Source organism: Geotrypetes seraphini, chromosome 4, assembly GCF_902459505.1.
Source record: "Geotrypetes seraphini chromosome 4, aGeoSer1.1, whole genome shotgun sequence".
NCBI lineage: Eukaryota > Metazoa > Chordata > Amphibia > Gymnophiona > Dermophiidae > Geotrypetes > Geotrypetes seraphini.
The window spans coordinates 231,603,775-231,626,325 of record NC_047087.1 but is presented as its reverse complement, the minus strand read 5'-3'; the positions used below and the strand labels follow the sequence as shown (position 1 = coordinate 231,626,325).

Sequence of the window (22,551 nt, the reverse complement as noted above, 5' to 3'; positions counted from 1 at the left end):
GTGTTGTCGTTAATGGAAAAATCTGAAAATCAGCCATTTTATCCTTGGGGGGGATGGCCTTATCATGTGGGAAAGACCCGCATAAGGATGCACTAAGGCAGTAGTTCCCAAATCCCTGTCCTCGAGGACCACCAGGCCAGTTGGGTTTCAGGCTAGCCATAATGAATATGCATGAGAGAGAATTGCATATAATTGGGGCAGTGGTACAGGCATGCAAATCTGCTCCATGCATATTCATTAGGGCTATCCCAAAAATCTGATTGGCCTGGTGGCCCTCCAGGACAGTGTAGTGGAACCACATGCACCAAGGCCACTTTTTACCATAGCTTAATAAAAGGGCCCTAAAGTTTTCTTTTGCTATCTTTTCCCTTCTCTTGGGTCTCATTTCCTTCCACCTTTAGAAGAAAGTGTGTAGTTTGGTAGTTCAATCTTGTCTGCTGCTTGTCCTGTTTTATAGTTACTTCCCATCACCCCCCCCTCCCTGATTTTGTAAGGGCGCCCAGTCCATGATTGACACATGGCAGGTGACAATTTTCTTACAGAATCAAGCCCCCTAGAACCTATATACCAAAATATATAGTAGCCCCCATAGAACTCTATATAGTTCCACCTGGCTGACCAAAATAGCCCAGCTAGCTAACTGTTTTCTTCCCCTCTCAATGGTTATGTTTATATTTATTAAAATTTGGTGTCCCCCACAATTTACAACAGATCAATGCAGCTTACAAAGCACAATAAAATCACATAAAACAACAAGAAATTAATGCCATTATTCAAGCTCGGTGCCTACATCTGGAGGACCTCTGAGTAGTGCTGCATGATTCAGGAAAAAAATTTTGATTCGATTCAGCCTACTGAATTGGTTTTTTCGATTCGATTCGATTTTCCTGCCCAATTGGGTGTTTTTTTTCAAACATCCTGGTGGGTTTATTTTATAGCCTCTTCACTCCCTTTGCCTTCTCCTAACCCACACTGACACTGTGGTGTAAACAAATAAACAAACAAAAAAGGACTTTTCCTCTCTCTCTTAAATCCTAGCTCACGTTTGCGATCTACACCAGCTCTGGCAGGATACACGTTTCAAATCTGACATATTGTAATCACAAAATGGAAAATAAAATTAGATTTTTCTACCTTTTGTTGTCTGGTCATTATTTCAAATCTTGTTGGTCCCAGGGTCTTCTTCTTTCTCCGTTCTAACCATCCATCTTTCATCTTTGACCTCCCCTTCCATTTCCCTTCCCTCCCCCGAAGGTCTGACATCTTTCTTTTTTTTCATCTCCATCCACAGATCCACCTTTTCTTAACTACCCTTTCATGCAGCATCTCTCCCTCTTTCCCCACCACCCCAGGTCCTCCATCTCTCCCTTTCTTTTCCCAACTACCCTCCTATCCAGTATCTCTATCCTCCCTCCACACCATCCCTTGTGTCCAACTTCTCTCCCTTTCTGTTCCTTCCCTCCCTAAATCCCATTGTCCATCATCTCTCTCCCTCTCCTTTATTTTTAGACCCATTATTTCCCCCCCCAAAGTCCAGCATATACACGTCTCTTTGAACCTCCCTTCCTTCCCTCCGTGTACTTCTACACCAGGGCCCCCCTCCCTGAAGGTCTGCACCTCCCCCTGAAGGCCTGCATGTCCCCCCTGAAGGCCTATGCCACCATCCCTGTCCTGTCCCCCCTTTGAAGACCTGTCCCCCCCTTTGAAGGCCTGTCCCCCCTGAAGGCCTGCCTGTCCTCCCTGAAGGCCTGTGCCACCATCCCTGGCCTGTCCTCGCTTTGAAGGCCTGTTCCCCCCTTGAAGGCCTGCCTGACCCCTTCTTAAAGGCTTGTCCCCCCCTTGAAAGCCTGTCCCCCCTGAAGGCCTGCCTGTCCCCTTTGAAGGCCTGTGCCACCATCCCTGGCCTGTCCCTCCTTTGAAGGCCTGTCCCCCCCTTAAAGGTCTACCCCCCCCTTAAAGGTCTGCACCCCCCAAGGCCTGTCCCACCCCTGAAGGACTGCCCCCCCCCTTCCCCGGGAAGGCCTCTGTGTTCCCTCTGGCTTCCCTGCAGCGTTTACCTTATAGCTGCAGCCTGCAGCAAAGATCGTGGTTACAGCATCTTTACTAAGTGCTTTAAGCTGTTTCCTCTGCTGCGGTCCCGCCCCTCCTCTGACATCAGAGGTAGGATCAGAGCGCAGAAATATCTGAAAGCACTTAGTAAAGACGCTGTAACCGCGATCTTCGCTGCAGGCTGCAGCTATAAGGTAAACGCTGTGGGGAGGCCAGAGGGAACACGGAGGCCTTCCAGGGGGGGGGATGCGATGCGATGCACAGTCCTTCGGGGAGGCCAGGGGGAAGCCGACAGCAGCACTTCCCGACTGATTCTCCCTCCTGCCCTCTAAAGCAGATGCGGTAGCGGCTGGCCAGCAAGAGCAGCGCTGCCATTCCTGCTTTAGGGGGCGAGAGGAGAGGGTCCGAATTAGGAAGCCGATTTTTAAAAAATTTAAATTGATTTGAATCGATTCACCTGAAGTGAATCGGTGAACCAATTCGAATTGTGAATCGGGCAGCATTCATGTGATGTCATCGCATCACATACGTGCATACTCAGAGGCCCTCCAGACGCAGCACTGAGCTCAGGGCCTTCCAAAACCTGGACAAACTCCCGGACAGTCCTCTAGAAAGAGGACACGTTTGTGCTTACCTGGACATCTGGTAACCCTACATGAGGGAGGCCTACCCCCAGTGCATGCACAAAAATTGAACATGCTTGAAAACCAAGCATGTGTAGAGGGTGGACCTTTCCCAAGTATGCATACTTTTGTAAAAACCAAGCTTGTTTAGGAGTGGAGGGTCTTGCACTAAGGTGACCCAGAAAAGCAGCACCAACTGTTAGACTTTGGGTAGAGAAGGGCTTCTACTGGCAGAACTTTGAAACCCCGCCAGCTCAGGTATGTGGGGTTATGGGGGAGTTGGGTAAAAGTTGTTCCCCCTACTGTGGGCTCAGACCACCCTAAAACTCAAGGTCTGGCTATGTGCCTGCTTCTTAGTACATAAAACTAAATTCTTCTTACAGAAAACACATAAAATGATTGTATTATGGAATATTTTTCATAATGTGTAGGATAAAAGTAACACAATAAGAAAGTTATGAGAATACATTTTTTTGCAAACTATACCAGAAGAACCCCTAAGCCCTTCAACTACAACCAATTAGAAAAGAAGCCTAGACAGGATGGAGAAACAAAACTCCAATCCTAGTGCTTCTTATAGTTAAGAATCAGAGAAGCTAATTAACACATCATACATGGGCCAGAAGTCAGGATGAAAAAATGCCAGCTCTGTGCCATGAAGAGGGTAGGTGGACTGATGCCAGGCCTGCACAGGAAAGGAGAAGAAATAGAGAGAAGCTGAGCCTGCACAGTGAAGAGGGGCAGTAGCATAGTAAGGGGGTGTGGTCCGCCCAGGGTGCAGCCTTTCTAAGAGTGCGATAGCAGCACCCCTCCTCCTCCTCCCCCTCTCCACCCCCGCCTGCTTGCTCCCTGTTCCTTTCCTTGCCATGCATGCTCCTTGCCTTCCCCCATACCTTTCTGGCACTCTCTGACATCACTCTCTGACCTGTGCCTAGGAAATAACATCAGAGAGAGCGCCAAAAGGGTACAGGGGGTGCGTGTGTGGCAGGGTAGGGACACCACCACCCAGGGTGTCCCTCACCCTTACTACGCCACTGAAGAGGAGGGGGGGTAAGCAGAGAGAGATGCGCCATGATTCTCCTCCTTCTATGGCAGGGGTAGGGAACTCTGGTCCTCGAGAGCCGTATTCCAGTCAGGTTTTCAGAATTTCCCCAATGAATATGCATTGAAAGCAGTGCATGCAAATAGATCTCATGCATATTTATTGGGGAAATCCTGAAAACCGACTGGAATATGGCTCTCGAGGACCGGAGTTCCCTACCCCTGTTCTAAGGTCTACGAAGGGAAAGATGCTGTCCCAGGTTAGGGGGTGCAGAAGGAAGAAATGAGAGGGGAGAATCTGTTAATGGGGAGGAACTCAGAGAACAGATGCTGGGCATGTAGATAGCATAGGAACAGGAACACAGAAGGGCAGTGCTGGACACAGGATGGAGAATAGGGACACAAAGGGGAGATGCAGACCTGCCAAGTCTCTCACTTTCAGCGGGAGACTCCCATTTTGGAGGGTCATCTCCCACGCTTCCAAAGTGGGAAATTCTCCCGATGTGCCACGGCCACCTCCGCATTGCTGCTGTCACTACTACTTCTCCCCATGAGCAGCAGTGGAAAACCAAGAAGAAGCAAGCATGAGGCTGCAGTATTCAGGCACATGCTGATGGCTTTGCTGGTCTTCTGCCCCATCTGAGGTCAATTCCTGTTCCAGGGTAGAGGACTAGCAGAGCTGACAGCATATGCCTGAACACATGCCTGCTTCTTCATAGTTTGCTGCTGCTTATCTCAGTAGAAGCAGCAATGGAGAAAAAACACCAGATGGAAAGGGGGATGACGACGAGAGAAGTGTTAGATGCTGAATGGAAGGATGGAAGGGGTTGAGAAATGATGAATAGAAGAGGAGAGGCTGGATGGAAGATGCTAGAGAGAGAAAAGATGGGGAGAGAAAGAGGGCATATGCTGAATGGAAAAGGGGTATAAGATATATATATATATATATATATATATATATATATATAAGAATGTGGAGAGAGGGAGACATTGGATGGAAGGGGGAGAAAGAAAGAGGAGAGACACTAGAATGAAGGATAGAGAAATGGGGCATACTGGATAGAAAAGGAGTAAAGAGAGAAGATGCTGAGTACAAAGATGTGGAGAAAGAGGCGAGACACTTGATGGAAGGATAGGAAGAGAGAGAGTGGAAATGCTGGATGGAGAGAGAGAAGTTATTGAATGGAAGGATGGGGAGAGAGGGAGACATATGGAAGTAGGGGAGAGAAAGGGAGACACTGGATAGGGGCATTAAATAGGGCATTTAACATTTTGTTTTACCCATCCCTGCTGCTAGTTGTATAAACTCCCTAAAAGGCTGCCTCTACAAGAGATTCACTGATAGAACCCTAGCAATTCCAAGCGGGCAAATGGAACAATTGCCTTACCGCCCTCATCTCCAACTCTCCACCCTACCACCTGTTCAGGAAGTCACTAAAAACCTACCTCTTCGACAAATTCGCTAACGCTGCCTTCCCCCCTTCCCTGCACCCTCCTGACCTCGACATGCCTCCATTCCCTCTGACTACCCCCCCCTCCCAAGCCACTATGGCCTCTCTTTCTCAAGCTCTGTTTTATCTAATTGCCCTGCCTTTTCATAGCCTCATATTTAACATCACTGTAAATGTACCACCGCTTTAACATGGAACATCGCTGTATACGTACAGTCTCTTCTTTAGTATATGCCTTTTTATTACTGCTATTTATGTAACATCTTTGTAAATGTAATAACACTGTAATATGTATCATCGCTGTAAATGTACAGTCTCTTCTATTGTTAACCGCATTGAACTTCCATGGTATTGCGGGATACAAGAATAAAGTTATTATTATTATTATTATTATTATTTAAATAAGGTATTTTTTGGAATGGTTTTGGGATTGGGATGTGTCAAGGGGTAGAGCCATGAGGTAGAGTGAGCAGGGTCAAGGCAGACTGGGACGGGGCTGGGTATATGTATTAAAAAATCTCCCTCTCAAATATTGGGTCCACGTGGCAGCTGTGGAGATGGATAGTGAACATTAGTGAGAAAAGAAATGTCAAAAGGATAGGAGACCCTGGAAAGAGATTAAAAAAAAAAACCAAAACTGAGTGAAATGGTGTAGTGTCCAGGTTAGTCCACTTTTCAGGGTAGAAAAAAACCAAAAACATAAAATAAATAAGGTAATACCTTTTTTTTATTAGACTAACTCAATGCATTTTATGATTAGCAGATGAAGAAGGGGTTACCTTTAGTCCAATAAAAAAGGTATTACCTTTTTTCCTTTATGTTTTTTGTTTTATTTTTATATATTACCTTAAAAAAAAAACCTGAGAAAAGCAGAAAAGAGACACTGGGACCAAAGGACTGCTCAGACAACAAATATACCCCCCCCCCTTTTTTTTTTTTTGACAAAACCATAGCACAGTTTTTAGCACCGGCCATAGCGGTAACAGCTCCACCTCTCATAGAGTTCCTAGAATAAAATGCCCATGAACAGAATAGTTACCATAGCATTTATGCAATTGAGTTTTAATGTGGTTTTGACAGTGCAGCAAGGTGGGTGACTATAGCATAGCAGTATATAAGTGCTATGTTTTGCTTAAAACCTAATTCCATTGTGCAAAGTTGAACTTGTAGTAGTAGTGATCCACAGCATTGTGTAGCTCAGCTATGGTAACTATCTAGGCCCTAAACCTAAAACCTCACTTTGCTGGACAAGACCTAATCCAGGATACAGCTTCAAAAATGGATGTATCTGGAGAAAAAGAGCCCAGCCTGCATTAAAATGGATCAAGTTCCCTCTACCACTAAGGCTTATGCTGAGATCTCCAAGGCAGGGACCAACTCCAGTCTCTTTATTAGGACCAAGTAGTGTGATAACCACTTTAGTCCCCTTTATAGGTTAATAAATAGAAATAAAACAGAAAAATGTATCAACTAATTTTCCATTTTTATGCTTTTATTAACGTTATTAGGACCATGCGCACCTTCACCCATACAAGAAAACTGACTTTGCTGCCTGTAGCAATAAGCAAGAGACTTCCCACCTGTCCTGTTTTTTCCAAACTATAGGAAAAACCTCCTTTTCATCACAACCAGCTTATACTGATTAAGATCTCCAATCAACATTCCTGACCCCTCATATGTGGGTGGGGGGATTGCATAATCTAAGTAAATCCAAGAAACAGCCCAGGGAAATGGTGGAAGTAAAACAGCAGTTCTTTCCATATTTTAGTCTTATTCCTGGACGTACAGAAAATATTGTCATAGTGACCTTTTCTCTTTCCTCCGTGATTTATGTATTAATGGCCCATTAATGCTGATAAACAAACTGAGTTCCATTTTGTGAGTGTTTCAGCCAAAAAACATTTGTCAACCAAGAGAGTCCAAGAAGATCTAAGAAAAATTAAACATATTCTTTCTGTGTTAGACCCACAGAAAATAGTCACTTTGCCAATTTTCTCTGAGTAGCCCTCTTTGTGAAGGCCAGCAAAATGTACAATCTGGACTCCACTTTATTCTCTTAATTGCCTTATGGAGGATATGTATCTAGACAATCTCATAGTTAATTAGGCTTCTACTGCTGTGTGTTGCCTCATCTTCTGCTATTCACCAGGCCAGGCATGTACAAGTGCTGGGCCCACAGCCTCCCCCCCCCCTCCTTCCCTCCACACACACACATCAATTCTGGCATCGGAGAGGAAGTTCCGAGCCATACACCAAGCACTAGGGAGGTTTGAATTTCTTTCTTAACTTAACAATGTATTTTTAAATAGCAAACATATTATTAATGTTTTCCACCTTATTTATTTCACATAATATATCAGTATATTTCTTTTTAATAAGTGATGGTTGCAGAGGTCGTGAAGTATTTTCTTCCTAAATTGGTGGATATGCACAATTATGTTTCTGCAAACTCTACACAGCAAAAACTCAGCAACTGGGGGATTCTAAACAGGTAAGCAACAAACTGTCTCTTGCATGAATGTTTGTTTGACATAATTAGTCAAGGTTAGTGGGAAAAAAATTACTTTTTAGATCTAAATGACTGATTACAGTGACAGATTTTCCAATTAAATCCATTCAGGTCATGGTGATAAATTAATACAAGGCACAAACAAGATTCCTCCAGGCTAATATGGAGACAGGGCTGAACTTTATTGACTTTGCTAGTCACACATTGGGATTCTCCTTTTATCCTATGGAATAGAATGGTAACTAAAATAACATTTCTATTTGGAAATTGTAACATTTCTATTTGGAAATTGTAACTAAAATAACATTTCTATTTGGAAAATGTCATATAGGTCATGTACCAAAAATAATAGCCACCATTATTTACAATGCGATGGCGACTATATATACTGTATGTTTGTTTATTTATTTATAACATTTCCATTCTGCACTATTAGTCGATTTCTAAGTAGATTACAGATGTACATATATACTGTAGTTCAGGGGTGCCCAAAAGGTCGACCGCGATCCTGGGTTCCGCGATAGTCTCAGGTTGCCTTTGGAATCTGTTCTCCCTGCTTCCCCGACGCCAGGCCAGGCAAGTACAAGTTCCGGGCCCACAGCCTTCTCCCCTCCCCCTCCCCATGTCAATTCTGACATCAGAGAGGAAGTTCCAAGCAAGCCAATCGCTGCCTGGTTGGCCCAGAACTTCCTCTCCGACGTCAGAATTAACGTGTGTGTGTGTGTGTGTGTGTGTGGGGGGGGGGTTAGGCATGTGGGCCCAGGGCTTGTACATGCCGGCACTTGTACGAGCCTGGCCTGGCGTCGGGGAAGCAGGGAGAAATCGGCAGCGGTGGCATGGGGGGGGGGGCAAGGAGAGAAAAAGACAGACAGAAAGAAAGGGGGGCAGGGAGAGAGAAATAAAGAAAGAAAGGGGGCAGAGAGAAAGAAAGAAAGGGGAAGGATAGGGGGAGAGAGGAAGAAAAAGTTGGACTCATGGAGGGACAGAGAGAGATGTTGGTTGGGGAATGGAACGAGGTCTGAAGGAGAGAAAGCATGCAGGAGGCAGAAAGAAAGAAAGAAAGAAAGAAATATTGGATTTATAGTCAGAAGAAGGAAGTGCAACCAGAGACTCATGAAATCACCAGACAGCAAAGGTAGGAAAAATGATTTTATTTTCAATTTAGTGTTCAAAATGTGAATTTATATCTGCTGTCTATATTTTGCACTATGGCCCCCCTTTTACTAAACCGCAATAGCAGTTTTTAGCGCAGGGAGCCTATGAGCATCGGGAGCAGCGCAGGGCATTCAGCACAGCTCCCTGTGCTAAAAAACGCTATTGCGGGTTAGTAAAAGGGAAGGGGGTATATTTGTCTATTTTTGTATAGTTGTTACTGAGGTGACATTGCATATTTTAAAGTCATCTGCTTTGACCTCTTTGGAAAAAAAACCTGAATATAAATGATAATTAATATTTTCTCTGCATACAGTGTGCTTTGTGTTTAAAATTTTAGGGCTCCTTTTATCTTTAACGCACGTAATAGCGAGCGTTAAACCGCCGGCCGCGCTAGCCGCTAATGCCTGCCTTGAGCAGGCGGTAGTTTTTTTGGCCAGTGTGGGGGTTAGCATGTGATTAAAAGTCACGTGCGCTAACCTCGCTAGCGCGGCTTGATAAAAGGAGCCCTTATTGTTGGTAGATCATTTTGACTTGGCCATTTTAAAAGTAGCTCGCAAGCCAAGAACTCCTGCTAAAGTTCATGAGACAACAAAATATAATCTATAAATTTCTAAAATCACCACCTACTTTCAGCATTCTGGTTCTAGTGACACTGATTATTACACAGCTACTCCTCAGTGGTTTAGTATAGTTGGTCTTCAAATCAACATGAGGGAGATGCATCTTTAAACAAGAGTGTTTTTAGTTTGACTTTGATTGTTTTGAGGTCAGTTATCATTCAAATTGCTCTGGAAACATGTTCCACCATTGAGGCCCTTTAATATAAAAAAGCTGAATTTCTGCATTCCTCACAGTAGATTTTGTGAATAGAGGGAATATCAAGGAGGTTAAAGCTCAATGACTGTAGTGCCCATGCCGGTTGATGGATATGTAATGTTGTTGCTAGGACAGGAGATATCCTACCAGTTAGAGCCTTGAAGATAAATAAGAGGGTTTTACAATGGATTCAATGTTCAGTTGGTAATCAGTGAAGGGCTTTGAGTACAGTTGTTATGTGCTCATATCTTGAAGTTTTACTAATTACCCTTGCAACAGTGTTTTGGGCAGATTGCAATGCTCTTATGTTTTTCGGAACACCCATCAGTAGCATATTACAATAGTCAAAGTATGGTATTATGGTACTTTGGACCACCAGTCTGAAGTTTTCAGTTGATAATATCCTCTTCAGCAGCCTCATGATCCTCAGTTTGTAGAAGATTTTCTTCGGGATATGCAAGATATAATTTTTCATTATAAGTGCTGGGTCCAAAAGCACTCCAAGGGACTTTACACTTTTCGGGAGCTGAATATCGATACTGTCAATCTTGAAGGAATAGGGGAATATAGGAATATCCTCCCTGCTTAGAAGTAAAACTTTTATTTTCCATATTGAGTTTGAGCTGATATCCAAGGAGCCATTGGTTCACCATGTCTAGAATTGCAGTCAGGAATTTAATTGTGTCTGAATATGGCTATTTGACACTATAGATGTACTGCATACTGTCTGCATAAATCCAGTATTCAACTCCTAGGCCACTTAGCACTGTGCATAAAGACCTGTTAAAGACATTGAACTGGGTTGCAGATAGTTCGGATTCCGGGGGGGACTCCATGACTAGTAGTCACTATTTCTGATTTATCCAACCCATCTTGCACCTCAAACTGCCTCAGTTCAAGGAAGGATTTGAACCAGTTGTAAATCTTACCATTGATCCCGATGGCGTACGGTCTATTCAATAGTATGTCGTGATTGAGTCAAATGCTGGAGAGACATCACAAGACACTAGAATAAATTCTCAACTTTGTCAAACCCTGAATGCACTAAGTCCAGTAGAGAGAGTAGTAGGGTCTATGTGTCATGATCATTTTGAAACCCAAATGGGTTTTTATCAAATATCTGGTGTTCATTTAGAAATTCAGTTGATCGTGGATACATTTTTCAAGACTATTTACTAAAATTGATAAGTTGAAATTGGTCGATAGTTATTAATTATTGCTGCATCTAGTGAAGGGTTCTTTAGTGAAAAATGTATAGAAGCATTTTTTTAGAGCAGATTTTATGAAGCTTTCATCAAAAATCTTGTTCATTATTCCATGTATAACTTCTATTAAAGTATTTCTTATACTTTTTACTAGGGTAGGGTTGCAGCTGTCTAGAGGGCAGTAGGAGTTGCTTACTCTGCTCACCAAGTTTGAAATTTGGTCAAGATTTAGTTTTCACTATTAAGTGCATTGGATTATTATCAGAATTGGATTAGCCAGTTTGTTTTAATATATTCATTTTTCAGTGCCATTTTTTAATTAATCACACAGAGCCCTAAAAGCTGAGCTCCTAGGAGTTTTCAGCTAACCTCCTCCCCCCTCTCAATTGTCTCCACTGACCATAATCATGCCCTTCTTCATAGATATCACCCTCTCACACCTTATTTTCTCTACCAGGTTCCTGCTACACATTCAGCCCTTTTTTTTGTGTCTTGGAGGATAGAGTCTGGGGTTATAACTCCAAGACTTTCTTCTACTCCCACTCCATTTCTGTGGCCTCAGGGCCTAATACACTTCATACTCTAGCATCAGCACCATAGATCTAGGACTCCCTCTTGCATTATGTTGCTCTCCCACTGTAGTTCATTGGCCATGGGGTATGGAGAACCTTTTAATTGCCCAGTGTCACCATTCTGCTTCCAGTTTCCAGAATGTGTTGGAGGAGGGGGTATTTGCGTGTGTGCAAGAGATCTCCTCCAATTGTGTCCAATATGTGTAACATGGTATGTTTAAATCAATAAATTACTCTTTCGAGGCCCTGTAATTGGAATGAGTACACTATAAATCCTTTAACGAGGATCCATTGGAGGGCAAGTCTGGTGCCAGCAGCCACGGCAATTCCAGCTCCAATAGCATATATTAAAGTTGCTGCAGTTAAAAAGCTCGTAGTTGGATCTTGGTTACATATTAATTCTGTGAGGAAGCTACAGTAAAGCTAATATCACGTTGTGAAGTTTCACTCCACTTTGAAGCAAAGATAAGTGATGTTTGCTTGCTTTTGATTATGAATTTTTGGTTTAGAACTATTTTTTAAGTCACAATTGTGGGATTGTTTCGCCTATGATAGATTACTGGAATAGAGCTAATGAGCAATATAAGCTCCCCTTCATAGCTCCAGAGCAACGTTTGCCCTGCAGCTTCTGAGGCGTTTTCCCCATTATATATGTGCTCTTATGCAGTTCATTCAATATAAAATACAAATTTAAAGACTATAAGAGGTTAAGCGTTTGAGCATTTATGTTCCCAGCGTATACTGGAGTTATGGTAATTTATTTATTGATTTGGATATTTTTCTCCAGCTCCTCTTTATTTTTGTTTTGTTTTGTTATATAAACTAGTAACATGGTATGTCTGCCATTGCAGTATCAGGAGGTATGGGGAAGGACCAGGGACAGATGTTGAACTATGGGAGGGGTAGGGAAGAGTGAGGGAGAGAAGCTGGAGCGTAGAGGGGTAGGGAATGGTTGAGTCTGAGGTGAAGAGATGTTAAGAAAGAAAGGAATGAGTCTGATGTTGTAGCTGAGAGAGGGCATGAATTTGGAAAGGTAAGCTTGATGGTGTGGGATGGGTCTCCAAGGGGGGTCCATAGAGGCATGTGGGGTGGGGGAGTAAATAGGGGATGAGCCTTGGAAAGGGGTTTAGCTTGGAGGAAGAGTGTAGCTATCTGGTGGGATGAATGAGTAGTTGAGTCTGGAGAAAAGGGTGAGCCTGAAATTACCTCCTAATTGGTTATTAGACCTGATGCTTCCCTTTTTTTAATGCTGTAGACATTATACTTAATAGGCAGGGTAGGAAAAATCCTAGGTTGCCCAGATGCCTAAAATTTGATGCCTGCCACTGGTAGAGGTGGCAAGAACAGGCAAAGGAATGAAGGTATGCTAGAGCTGAAAGAGAAACAGGGGCAATTGGATTGATAGGAGAAGAGGTGCCTAGATCCGCAAGGAAGAACAGCCCATTAGGATTGGAAAAAGAAGCAGTGGCTCTTGGTGCTGAAGGGACCAATGTTGGAAGAAGCAGTGATTTCCATATGAATGAGAAGATGGAGACAGGAGAAGCTATGGAGCTGCAGAAGAAAGGAAGAAGAGGGAGGGAAAACTGTTGAGAGGGCAAGAGGAGACCAAAAAGAAAGAAAGAAAGGAAAAAAAAACATCAAAACAAAAATAAACATGAAGAATGAAAAAGTGTTTTACCTGGCAGCTAAGAATTTTGACTATGTTTTCCAAAAAAAAAAAAAAAAATTAATTCCACCCCTTAAAATAGTATACTTTGTTCAGATTGTATCCTTTACTTTTCCTTAGTATTAAAAGCCTAGATGTAGCCCTGAAAATTACCTAGTGTGACTTACTCAAGATAATATTTAACCTCATCCGCTACCTTCCATCTACATGAAAGACATATGCTCTTGCATCCAGATGTGGTCTGCTCCCATTACTGTAAAATGAGTCAGCATGTCTGAGCAAAGCTGTTAGTTTCTTATTCACCCTGTACCCTCAAAATAGACCAAAAACTTAAGGCTCCATTTACAAAACCATATTAGGCTTTTTTATCACTGGCCGTAGTGGTATTAGCTCTGACACTTATAGGAATACTATGGGCATCGAGGCTAATACTGGTGCAGCCGGCGATAGAAAAGCCTAATGAGGCTTCATAAAAGGGGCTAGTGCTTGTAGGCTTAAGGCAGTATTCAGCTCTATAAACTGTGATAATAAAGAAATTCTTGAAAAGATTAGTGTTCTAGCCCTAATTTGTGGACAAATGAACGAAATAAGAAGACACGAGAACATTTTATAATACCTAGTTTCTTTTGTTGAAAAATAAATTTGCATATGGATACAACTACTAACCAATGAGATGACAGCTTTCAAAATATCCAATGCCAATCAATGGCAAGGCAGTTATAAAAATATTGGATTATATCACAGTGTACCCTGACTTTCCAGAGTTTCTTATAGGAAATGAAAAAATAAAACCATAGTAAAGGGTTGAGGGCATAGTTCCTCTAAGGACCAGATTGATGTAATTAAAATTTTGCCCATGAAGAAAATTATTTGGTCACATTATTCTGTGAGTGCTACTTACTATTATTATGCAATAAAATATTTCATTTATATGTAGTGAGCTAAAATTGCAGCCATTAGCGAATACACTTGAAAAAGCATTTATTGAAATTACATGTTTATTTAAACTAATCAGGCACCACATGAAGGTAAAATACAAATATTTCCTTTTACAGATATCATGTGCCACTTCAGTATATAATCAGGTATACGGTACACTCAGCACACAGTTTGGATCATTACTGCTGTATCTAATGTTTGGCTTCCAATGAGTGTTCAGGCTGGGAGTAATTTACCAGTGTATGAAGGAAAGGATTACTGTTTGCAGAGAAAGAATAAAAACTGTCAGTTGCTGGAAAAAAAACCTATACAACATCACTTGCACATCTACTCCAAACTCATCAAAGCCAGTCAAAAACAAGCCGAAACGACTAGGTACATACAAGATTCATTGAAAACTCTGTCCCTTCTTCCTCTCTTGTTCTCCCACAAATTATAAACGCTGTCCAGATTACCACTGTTTCCTGAGGGTAGATGTATTTTAATCCTCATTAAATTGTCAACATGTTCAGCTTCTGTTCAGTTTCTCATCTTAGTTTTAATTGCATCCATGAAGTTCAATTCCCTTTTGCAATCAGCATTGGAATCTTGAAAATTCCACAGCCACTCAGGAGAAGACCTAGGGGAAAAATTTGTAATTACTATGTAATTACAGGAATATACCACGTGGCAGCTGTAAATTTTAGGGCAGAATTAGCATTTTCTAATATGTGCCAATTGGCTGCAGTTAATGCGGGAGCGGGGACGCCTAGAGATGCCTAACTAAAATTTGTGTGAAACTTAATTGGTTTTTTTTTAATGGGATAAAGGGCGTGGTAATTGACCACACCATTAAAAACAATTTTTTAATTGATAATTTAGGTTGTGCACAGATATCTAAGCTGTGCCTAATGACGCCTACCTGAAAAGTAGGCGTGGTTGTCTTAGTTCGGCGCTGGTAAATTAGGTCATGTAAAACATGGCCTAATATACTGGCGCCTACCACTGGGATATCTAGCGACACCTAGGCACGCCTAGGTACCACTAAGCAAGATTCTATAAGTGGCGCCTAGCAGTTGATTGACGACTGCATCAACCAGTGCCTAGAAGTTAGATACTGTTTATAGAATCAGATCCTTAATGCCTCCTATTTAGGAGGTGCTAAGTGCTCCTGTGTTAACTATGTATTGACCAGGTAGTATGTGGTAAGTGTAATACTCTAGCTACTTCTTCCATTCCCACTCTCCACCTAGGCCAGGGGTGTCAAAGTCTCCTCCTCGAGGGCCGCAATCCAGTCGGATTTTCAGGATTTCCCCAATGAATATGCATGAGATCTATTTGCATGCACTGCTTTCATTGTATGCTAATAGATCTCATGCATAGTCGTTGGGGAAATCCTGAAAACCCGACTGGATTGCGGCCCTCGAGGAGGGACTTTGACACCCCTGACCTAGGCCATGTCCCCTGACAGCGAAAATCAGAAAACATAATTACAGGCAAACTACCACAGAACCCCTTAACATGTTTGCATAGCAGCCTGTTTCTGCACATTAACCTCATGTTAAATGCTTAATGCATCTTAGTAAAGGAGCCCCATAGTTCAATACACTTTTTTCAGTTGCTTTGTGAAAGTTAGTGTGCCCTAAAGCACTTTTTCTAGTCTACTTTTCTATTAATATAAATAACTTAAATTCTGAATACAGTTCACAGAATTCCTATCCTGACATATTGGTCTCAGCTGAATGATCAGTCAACCATTCCATCGTGAAGGTTCATCATCAATGTTTGAACATTTTTAACAATAAGACTTTCAAACTGAATGAGACTCAAATGACAGCGATTACCCCTTGCTCAAAACCAAATGGATATAGCTCACGATTGAAGCTTGAAAAAGGATTGTGTGCGTCAAGAGTGGCTTTTTCTTCTCTCCCTTTTTTTGTTCTCCTTTTCTCAGGCCTCAAAGTGAGGGGGAGTGATGTGACTTGTCTTCACCTCTTTCCTCTCTAACTTAACTTTACGTAACTATGCTTTTACTTTCCAATTCTTATAACCTGTAGATACCTATTCAGCTGAAAGCGTGTCACATAAAAGAAAACGGGGAATACTTAAATTCATTCTTTAATTCGTTTTTTATGGCATTTTCAATTATCACACCATTTAAGCCAATTAAAAAAATTTAAGTTACATGTGGAAATCAGCTAGGCTCCGCTAAATGCCATTTATATAATCAGCCAACATGTCTACTCTCTTCCCCCAAACACAATCACAGCACTAAAAATTAAACAGTATTTTTTAACCCAATCCAAACGCTACTGTGGGACATCGAGTGTGGGTTTTAATCTGCAGTAAACACTCAGGGTCTGATTCTGTCCAGTGTCAGTAGCCACCTAAACAGCTTTTGAGAATCACACATGGGCGTCCTATACAAAATTGTGTCTGTCCTAACGGAAAGATGCCTAACCCTGCCTAAAAACCTTGATTCTCTAACCAGCATCCATGTCACAGGCACCAGTTAGAGAATCGCATTGCCACTGAGTTGATTGCAGCAAGGGAATCTCCCTGGCTCGATCAGCTCAGTGGCAGCGGTAGGGAAACCCCCCCCCCCAACACCTTCCATTACAGGAGGAGTGCCGAATTCTTCCTGCTGCCACCCCTTAACCTCCCTCGAAGTCTCCCGGCAGAAGGGATGCCCACTCCCTCTGCTGGAACTCATGACCCCTCCCCCCAACCACAATAGGCAGGAGGGATGCCCACTCCCTCCTACCATCAGGCTATTCCCCAGAGTATAACCTCCCACCCCGACACCCCCGCAAAGCACCTCAGCTTACTAAAAGGGCCTCTAGGTGCCATAATGTTCTAGCTAGCTTTCAATCCCTAACCCTTACTCCTCTGCCCTTCAACCCAGCCATCTGATTAACCGTTCCCCTTAACTGTATCCATGACATCCTGTTTGTCTGTCTTGCCTGTTTAGATTGTAAGCTCTTTTGAGCAGGGACTGTTTTCTTACTCTTTGTGACTCTGTACAGCGCTGCGTGCGTCTGGTAGTACTACAGAAATAATTAATAGTAATAGTAGTAGTATGTTGCTTTATATTAACAGACATTAGTCAGGATTTTATCAGCTCACTCTGTACAACAAGATATAAATTGTGACAAACCCAGGTCCGTTTCGGGTTTTGGCCAAAATAAACCCGAATCCGTACCGGGTTTTGCCCCAGTTATCAGGAATATTCACAGTGCACCTAGATGCAGGAGGGCTGATCAGGTGACCTGCCAATTATTGATGAAGCTGACTTCTGCTCTGATTCTGACATATAGGTAGAAGAGACAGGGCAGGATAAGATTAAGAGAAAAATCCTACACTCCATGCAGACCTGCCACTGTCAGAAAGCTTATTCAGTTTGAACAGCCTGTTAAAATCAGGGCTAGGGAGAAACCTGCCTGTAATAGCAGGAAGCAAGCAGGTGTGTGGAAAACCCTTCCCCCCCCCCCACCTTCTCAGAGGGGGGAGTGGTTATCCACAGGATATAACGAGGCACAGGGGACACATGAGGGGGAGAGAGGAGAGACGGGAGAATGGGAAGCTGAGAGGAGGCAGTCTCTCACAGACTGTCCTATGCTGAGGCAGATGAGTTACCTCTTGTCTGGGACACTGGAGTACAGCCAGAAGGAGAAGCCATGGAGGGGCAGGAAAGCTGTGTAGGAGCTGACACTCTGCCAACACCCAGTAAGCCTAAGATTGGGATTTAATTTCTTTATGCTGCAAGCTTGTCTCTTACCCGTTTGAAGCCAGTGAAGCTCTCCTGGGAAGCCACATTTTTGAGGTTTTCTGTAAAGCAGGAATGTGTGTGTTTTCTGACAAACCATTTTGAATGTATTTCCTGTATGATGATTCAGCTGGGAAATCTCGATGGTCCTGCACAGCTGTGCCTGATTGCTACAGCAACGTTTAGAGGGAAACCTTTGCTTGATATTGAACTCTGAATAATGCTGTGAGTCTTATGTGTTCTGGACTGTTGGATAAAAGCATTACTTATCTGATTATTACTGCTCTGGTGAAGAGAACTGTATTTCTTGACTGATTAAAGTCCAGAAGCAGGGGACTGTACACAAGGCAGTGCTGACCCAGATTCAACTGCCTGATTATATTATTGTGAACCTTTGTATTTCATGCAATATCAGTCCATCTTGAACTACAAGGCTGTTGCCTATATTTTTTTGATTTATTCAACCAGTGGTTGAAATAAAGTTTATTTTTGTTTTACCATTTCTGACTAAGATGCCTTTATACTTTGCATGCTGATAAGTTTAGAATGTGCCTGTTCTAAAGACCTGAAGGATCCCTTAGTGGAAAGGGACACGTCGGGTTTCAGCTTTGGTCACATTCCCAGGTGCTTGCTGCGCCTTACAGGAGCCCGGGTTGTGACAAAATGTATTTCTTGCCAGTGAGCTATAAATTCCTGTGGTAATCATGATCATTAAATATTTGTTTAGGAATTTTTGAAATTTGACTCAGTAAAGAGAAATGTCATATTACATGATCTATACACTGGATATCTGCAGTCTTTTGTTTTCTTTAAATCCATGTCTACAGATTCTCAAGACTAGGAAAGCAAGGGTCTCAAATGTTTTCCTTTAAGGACCCACTCTTACATTTTTTTAAAGTGTAAAGATTGTCAAGTTGCTAGTCTTCCAGTCTATATCAACCAACAATTACCTTTACGACCTCTTTTACAAAGCCACGCTAGCGACTGCGCTGCGCTAATGGCCCTGAAGCCCATAGAGATTTAAAGGGCTTTGGGGTTGTTGCCGCACAGCTTTTTAAAAGAGGCTGTTAATATCAGAAAATATACATTAAAAGGATAATTTTCTAACCAGTCACTTACCTGCAAACCTTGTACTCACAGACCGTATACATAATTTTCAAAGCAAAAGTATTATATATTTTTTGTTTGAAAAATGGCACATGTACAATTTTTTTCTCTGTTTCGATGTTTAAACTTGTAAAGATTGACCAGATAAGTTTTCAGGCATTGACTTATCTATATAAAGTTAGAAGGTCAGGGGTGACAAAATTCATAATAGGCATAGTAGATGTAAAGATATCGATATAAAGTATCCATACTTCTTTGAACTGTGATCATTGTCTCAGTGCTATACAGATATGTGTTTAAAAATCTGCATAAATAAATTTTGATATCTTGTTTTTATGCAGTTTTGTCACCACTGAATATTGCCTCCAGTGCTTTCCTCATTCTGCTTGTTTTGCCACTTGACTTGCAAAAATCTAGCCATAGCAGTGGGGTACCTAGCATTTTTTAACTCCATCCTCCTCTTTATGAAAACCATTATTTTTAGTAATAATCCACAAGTCACACAAGTGTACCTATAAAAAGACAACATCTTACACACTGCAGTGAGCACTAGCATATCAGTACACCCACTGTAAAACTAAACAAGCCAGATTAGTACAGATCGATCCTGCCCAGTCATTGCTAACAGAAAACCATGTCTTTAATACAGTGATGAGACAAAAGCGCGACGGACAAAGCCGCGCTAACAATAGAGAGCAGACAATTGTGCGCAAGACTCCAACGTGCTGCTGTAAAAGTTTATTTTAAAGGGCTCCAATGTGGGGTGGGGGACCCCCCCACACACTTTACTTAATAGTGTTCACGCTACTGTTTGCACTGCCGTTGGGGGTGTATGGGGGGGTGTAACCCCCCCCCCACACACAAACACACACATTATACAGAAAACTTAACTTTTCCCCTAAAAAAATAGGAAAAAAGTTAGTTTCCTCTATAATGGGGGGTTACAACCCCCCAAAACCACCCCCAAAGGCGGCGCGAACACTATTCAATAAACTGGGGGGGTTCCCCCTCACACCCCCCATCGGAGCTCTTTAAAATAAACCTTTAAGTCGGTGCGCTTGAGTCTTGCGCTCAGTTGTCTGCTTTCTAATGTTGGCACGGCTTTGTCCCACGCATTTATGACTGTGAACCCTTTAATACACATATAACACAGAAACATCCTCACCTAGTGTGGAATAAGTAATCACAAACTAAAAACTAGAAAAATGTAGACAAAAGTTAAACTGAACCACAAAGATGCTGGACTTGGCAAACAATGCAACACCACAGAAACAGTGTTGCATGTCCCCTAATACTGTGCAAAATATAAATATAAATGTTGCTTTTCTTGATGGATTTACAAGTGATGTTTTCAAGACTATGTATGGCTTTATATTGTACACTTGTTGAAAGATTAAAAATGAATAAAGAATTAAAAAAAAAAATAAAGATAGCAGATATAAATTTGTAAAAACTGAGAAATAATAATCATCACTTTACAAATTAACAAATATAAATAAAACAAAAAATGGAAAATAAGATAATACCATTTTATTGGACCAATACATTTTCAGTTAGCTTTCAGAAGCCACAACATCTTTCCTCAGATCAGTAAAGTATACTGCTGTCATGAGATGCTGTCCTGACTTGAAGAAAGAGATTGTATTTAAAATGTATTAAAATTAGTCCAATAAAAGGATCACCTTATTTCCATTTTCTGTTACAAATGTTTATCAACACAGCTACAATATTATTTTATCCTAAAGTAAATAAATAAAAGAAATATAATTTTTTTCTTCATTTGTCATCTCTCGTCACTCTTTTCTTTCCATCCACCCTCTCACTGCCTCTTCCATATGGCATCTGCTATGTTAATGTTCTATGATAGAAACAATTGTTTTACTGGTGGTCTGTGCTTTAGTGCCCCCTTTAGGAATCTGACTATGTCTGGATGAGAAGCCAGGGGAGCTTTGCATCCATGGACTCTGAAGTATGATAGGCCCACCCCTCTTTCTATGCTACTTCTAGAAACTGTCTGCCTCCCCCTTCCATCTTTCACCCCCCCCAATTGGTTTGGCATCCAACTTCTTCCCTTCCCTCCCCTCTCCCCCACCTCAATAGTCTAGCATCTTTGTCTCCTTCCCTTTCATCTCTTTCTTCTCCTTTTCTCCCCTCAGATCTGGTATCTCTGTCTCCTTCCCCATCCTCCTATGCTCTGGTATCTCTCTCCTCTATTTCCCTTCCCTCCTCCCCTCCCTCCCCCCCCCCTTCCCAGTGGTCTGGCATCTCTCTATCCTCTCCTTTACCTTTTCTTCCCTGGTCTTTCTCAATTTATTTTCTGCCTCTGTCTAGATCAAATTCTTTTATACTATTCAGTCCTCAATTTCCCTCTTTTTGCTGTGTCTACCTACAGCTTGACACCTCTTTCCCTCACCCTGTCCAGTATCGCACTAACTCTATCCTCTTCCCCCATCTAGCATGTGCCCTTTTTTTTTATTCCTTCCTTCTATCTAGTATGTGCCATCTTTTTCTACCCCTTCCATCCAACATCTTCTCCCCTCCTCTCTTCTTCCATCGCCTGCCCCCTCTCTCTCCACTTCCATTCTACATCTTCTCCCTCTTTCTCTCCCATCCCCTATAACATCCAATTTCTCCCCTTCTCTTCCTCCACCCCAATTCCATCCAGTATCCTGCCCCCTTCTCTCTCTCAGACTCAACCATATTTCTTCTTTCAGTGCTCAATGACTCCAGTTCCTCTTCTCCCCCCCTCCAGCTCTCTTTCTCCTTCCTCGCCACCCAGCTTTCTCTCTCTTTCTGAACTCTAGGCTAGAAGCATGCTCTCCTTGACTCACCTTGCAGCTTTGTCTCTTCTTTCTTCCATCCTATCCCAAACAGAAATGTAATGTAATGTTGTCTGCCTTCTAATCCATGAAAACTGCTTTGCGTTTTCTAGCCACCACCCTTAAATATGGCAATTGCAGGACCTTAGCACTCCTTCCTGTGGCTGCCAGCTCTCCTGCAGATCAAGGAAGTGACATTGGAGGGGTGTGGACCGGCAGTCATGGGGAACTACAAGACGGTCCTGCGATGGCTGCATTTAAGTTTGGGAAAGCAGCAGTGGCAGAGTAGGGTGGGAGGTCCCAGTGTGCCAGCTATACCCCCCCCCCCCCCAAAGCCTGTACCCAGGGCAGACCACATCCCTGCTCTCCCCTTGGTACACCAGTGACCCATAGTGCTGGTTTTAAAACTGTAACTATATAATTGCATAACTAGAAAATCAACATATCTAGAGAATTAGAAAAGAAGGAAACAAAAATATGCTCTCCTTTTAAAACCATTGTATTGCCTGATTGATTTGCAGGAAGGTGTTTTCTAAATTAGATTTCCATGTTTCTGAGGACAGTGTTAAAAATCTGGTTGCTCATGTCTCTGGAGTAATTGAATCTATTCTCTATGCTTTGCGGCTAAAAATCAATGAAAAACTTCAAGAGAAAAGAATAAGAGAAAAGGCCACAATTCAAACAAAGGTGTGTATGTTAATTATTTATTTTTGTGTTAGTTAAATTTGGGATTTAAGTGTCCATAGTCTCTGCATTTTTGAGAACATGCATATAGTATACTCTCTGTTTATAAAGGTGACATCCTTTCCAAAGCACAGCCCTAATAGGGCCCAAACTATAATTACGGCAGATCT

The 22,551-nt window shown here is 42.2% G+C and overlaps 1 protein-coding gene across 1 annotated transcript in view; it reads left to right on the top strand.

Moving 5' to 3' along the window:
• LOC117358828 (sperm flagellar protein 1-like) overlaps positions 1-22,551 on the top strand; it is a 68,027-nt gene that overhangs the window by 1,623 nt on the left and 43,853 nt on the right. Inside the window, exons 2-3 of the mRNA XM_033940575.1 lie at positions 7,542-7,655; positions 22,219-22,384. Of these exons, the coding sequence (XP_033796466.1) occupies positions 7,546-7,655; positions 22,219-22,384 (276 nt within the window). The 5' untranslated portion in view covers positions 7,542-7,545. The remainder of the gene's footprint in view (positions 1-7,541; positions 7,656-22,218; positions 22,385-22,551) is intronic.